This window comes from Bufo gargarizans, chromosome 4 (genome assembly GCF_014858855.1).
Source record: "Bufo gargarizans isolate SCDJY-AF-19 chromosome 4, ASM1485885v1, whole genome shotgun sequence".
Taxonomy (NCBI): domain Eukaryota; kingdom Metazoa; phylum Chordata; class Amphibia; order Anura; family Bufonidae; genus Bufo; species Bufo gargarizans.
This window is the reverse complement of record NC_058083.1, coordinates 525,390,028-525,394,213: the sequence shown is the minus strand read 5'-3', so window position 1 is coordinate 525,394,213 and position 4,186 is coordinate 525,390,028. Positions and strand designations below refer to the sequence as shown.

Sequence of the window (4,186 nt, the reverse complement as noted above, 5' to 3'; positions counted from 1 at the left end):
TCCAAGTCAATTATGTATCTTATTAAAAACCTAAATATATAGACCCTAGTGGGAAGGGTATTATATCCAAATGGGCCTTTTAATCCTGGACCTTTGAGGCCCATTATTGCATAAGAGCCTGGGCACACAGGAGGATCCTCTGGTGGGCCAATCTGACACTGAGGACTTGGCTTGAGATGTGAGCACATGTACTCCCTCAGCTAACAATAGAGACACTAAGACTAGGAACAGACCTAGGTCTAACTCCCAACCTCCTATGGTGCAGAGTCAGGACTGTTAACCCTGACATAGCCATACAAAACTATGTGGGCTGTAATACATCAAAACATTAAGAATTTGTACTGCAAATCAGGCTTACAAATCATTTTTATGAAGTGCCCCCACAGGACATCCAGAAAGCCTTTGAACTGGATTGGAGGCCCCAACCTCCTGTAGGTTCTAAGTAACATTCAGACACAACCTATGGTGCTGCACTGTAAGGAGGTAGACAGGGAAACCCAAAAAGATCTGATACTGGCCAAATAGATGAAGAAGAATGGAGAATTAATGATATACAAGACCAGACAACCCCAGTTATGACCTCCCCGGCTCCATAGTCTATTGCAAGCATGTTCAACCTGTAACCCTCCAGCTGTTGCAAAACTACAACTCCCAGCATGCCTGAACAGACTACAGAAGGGCATGGTGGGAGTTGTAGTTATACAACAGCTGGAAGGCCACAGGTTGAGCATGCCTGGTCTATTGGATTCTGTGACGTAGACACCATTAGTAACCAAATACAGTTACAGAAGCTCAGACTAAAAATACCAGGAGACGGGATGTACAAGTATATAATATTTATTACAGCGATCAGGAGAAGAGATCCCGGGTCATGGAGCAGTCATCAGTATCATGGAGGACAGACGCTTGTTACAGGAGACACAGGCATAGATCTGAGAAGAATCCTCCCGGTCAGCTGGAAATCAGGGCAACAGCAACCTCATTGAGGAACTTGTCACAGGCCGACTTGTCCACATCTGGGAAATGCTTGACGATGACCTCCAGGAGACAACCACACAGCAGCTGGGGATGGATGATGGGAGTCACTGCACACAACTCTTATAAGTGCTCATGCACACAGCCGTATAATTGCAGATCAGATGTGGAGATTGAAGATTTGTTATTGATATTACCTAGATGTCATTTTGCCCAGAAATGGCACCACTCGTCCATGGGTTCTGTAGTGCAACACCATTGACAGTGATTGTGGAGGAACTGCAATACCAGATACAGCCATGGTCAAGAGTGGCACCATTTTTCAGCAGACTTTCTGATCCGCACTGGACAGATCTGCTCCTCACCTTGATGGTGTCCACACTGAGCTTCAGCTTGTTGGTGTGCAGCTCCCGCAGTGTGGCCAAGTTCTCCTGCAGTTTTCCATAGTGGTTAAGGGCATCATTAATGGCGTGGATTATCTTTCCTCCATGTGTCTTCAGATCCTGACTGCCGGGGGTCACGTCCATGTGAGTGAAGTGGGACTTGGTGTCTGGATGGTGCTGGAAGAGACTGAGGAAAGAGAAACATTCAGGGTTGTAGGAGAACAGTGTCCTTACCCCATGTACCAAGGAAATCCAAGATAGCCAGACACTGGGGGGGGGGGGGGGTTCACGAGGCAGTGTGATTGAATATATTATATCTCAGTATTAAGCCTCTTTCACATGTCCGTGTACTCCACGGACAGCACACGTTAGTCAGCGTTTTACCATGTCTGTGTTGATGCATTCTCCATTTTGTCCGTGTTCACAGATCCATCACCCCAATTATAGTCTAAGGCCTCTTTCACACAGGCGTCATATTTTTGGCCCGGATAAGAGGCGGGTGCGTTACGGGAACACGCAAGATTTTTCCACGCGAGTGCAAAACATTGTAATGCGTTTTGCACTCGCGTGAGAAAAATCATGCATGTTTGGTACCCAAACCCGAACTTCTGCACAGAAGTTCGGCTGATGTTCTGAAGATGTTATTATTTTCCCTTATAACATGGTTATAAGGGAAAATAACATTCTGAATACAGAATGCATAGTATAATAGTGCTGGAGGGGTTAAAAAATAAATACCATCACCGTGGTGATTGAGCATGTGATCTGACGTCAGCACAGGTCCTTTAGCCCACAGCTCTTAAAGTAGTAAAGAGACCGGGAACTACACGATCAAGAGAAGGAGTTAACTTTTTTTTAACCCCTCCAGCACCATTATACTATGCATTCAGAATGTTATAACATGGTTATAAGGGAAAATAAGGGAAATAATACAGTGAATAGACTGTCACCTAGAACCCATGCGTGAAAATCGCACCGCATCCGCATTTGCTTGCGATTTTCACGCAACCCCATTCAGTTCTATAGGGCCTGCGTTACGTTAAAAAAAACGCAGAATATAGAACATGCTGCGATTTTCACGCAATGCATAAGTGATGCGTGAAAATCACAGCTCATGTGAACAGCCCCATAGAAATGAATGGGCCCGGATTCAGTGCAGGTGCAATGCGTTCACCTCACGCATCACATCTGCGCGGAATACTCGCCCGTGTGAAAGGGGCCTAAGGGTCCATGAAATCCATGGGGGAAACACAGATGCCACGGATCATTAGGAAGAGATACTATGAAAATTATTTCTCAGCTGTGCAGGGTCAGTGAAACACGGATGGCACATAGACAAAGATGGAAACATGGACCCAACATGGATGAGTCACTGACCACCTTCTCATGAACGTGTGAATGAGGCTTTAGGAAGACATCGCTACCTTCATGTGATAGCAGCTCTTCACCTGTCTGATTGTATTGTGCTTCAGTTCCATTGAAGTGAATGAGGCTGAACTGATATTAGTCTGAGGACAGGTGTAGCACTGACAGATAGATTTTTTAAATCCTATACAACCCCCTGTAATTAACACTTTAAACTCAGGTTAATTACAGACAGTCACTAGTTATACAGGGTGTGATTATATGCAAAGTATAGCGCTTTTACCACCCTCAAAAAAAATATTACTCTTACACTTCTATGGGCATGTAGTATTATTCCTAGCAGCACATTCCCCTCCCCCACTGAGATAAACATGCATGCTCAGCCCCATTCCTGGATTACAGTTTTTCATGTTTAAAGGAAGATTCCAAACAAACCTGATACATTGTTGCATGCAGTGCAGGGGGCGGAGCTCCAGGTGTAACAATGTATCAGCTCCTCCTTCCCAGCCCCTTGTAGCAGTGACTATCTGGCTCTGCCGCTCACCTCTCCATGGCTTCACCTCCAATCTTCTCAGCGTCAGCATCAATCTTCACAAACAAGGGCTCCAAAGCCGCCTTCTCAGCATCTGATAGCGCCATCCTGGGATGTGAAGCTCCAGCACAAGGGCCAATCTGCTCTGAGGGGCCCCAGACTCCATCATCACCTTTATATAGGGAGGAATGGCTGCTGATCCAGCACACCTGGGGCCCTACAGGAGAGCCCGACAACCTGGCCTGGCTGACAACTCCTGGACTGGAGTGCAGACACAATCAGCTGGCGGCTCTTGTAGATTAGGGGAATGTTCACACAACAACATTATGTTACAGGTTTTCACTGGAACTCAGAACCAAAGACACTTTTTTCATTGATTTCAATGTTGATTCAAACATTGGTTTTAAAAGTTCGGCTGTAAATTGAAAACCACCAGCAACAGAACTCAGCGGAAAGTCTATGCAAAAGATGAAACTCAGGGCAATAAAGAGAGTGTTTTTGCTCCTGGCGTATTTTTTCTTAGTTTGGATTTTTAAAATTCCTCTTGCATTTTGTAAAACACAACAGGGGGAGATTGATCAAAACTGGGGTAAAGGGAAACTGGCTTAGTTGTCCATAGCGACCAATCAGATTCCACCTTTTATTTTTCACAGCTTCTTTGACATAAAAAGCTATTATAATATGCAAAAATAATAATTTTCTGGCATATTTTTAGTGGGAGGAACCATTGTCAGAGCAAATGTGTGCGAGGAGGAAACCTCGTGGTGGAGTAACACATGGTGGAATTTACCCCACAGACAAATCTGCCATAAACTCTTCTCATCTCACATGCAGATATTTCTGTGGACCCCCTCAAAAAAAAGCATAATGATTTACATTTATTTGTGTAAGGCGCTTACGGTAGTACAGTGAAGAACCCTAGGAAATCAGG

General features: G+C 44.8%; 1 protein-coding gene across 1 annotated transcript; it reads right to left on the bottom strand.

Moving 5' to 3' along the window:
* Window positions 1–899: 899 nt before the first annotated feature.
* Window positions 900–3,362, bottom strand: LOC122934223 (hemoglobin heart muscle subunit alpha-type-like). Its single transcript, XM_044289529.1, has 3 exons — window positions 3,268–3,362; window positions 1,341–1,545; window positions 900–1,062 (listed from the first exon to the last, which is right to left on the bottom strand). Exons 1-3 carry the CDS (start codon window positions 3,360–3,362, stop codon window positions 952–954), a joined length of 411 nt encoding a protein of 136 aa, XP_044145464.1. The 3' UTR covers window positions 900–951.
* Between the last annotated feature and the right edge of the window lie 824 nt (window positions 3,363–4,186).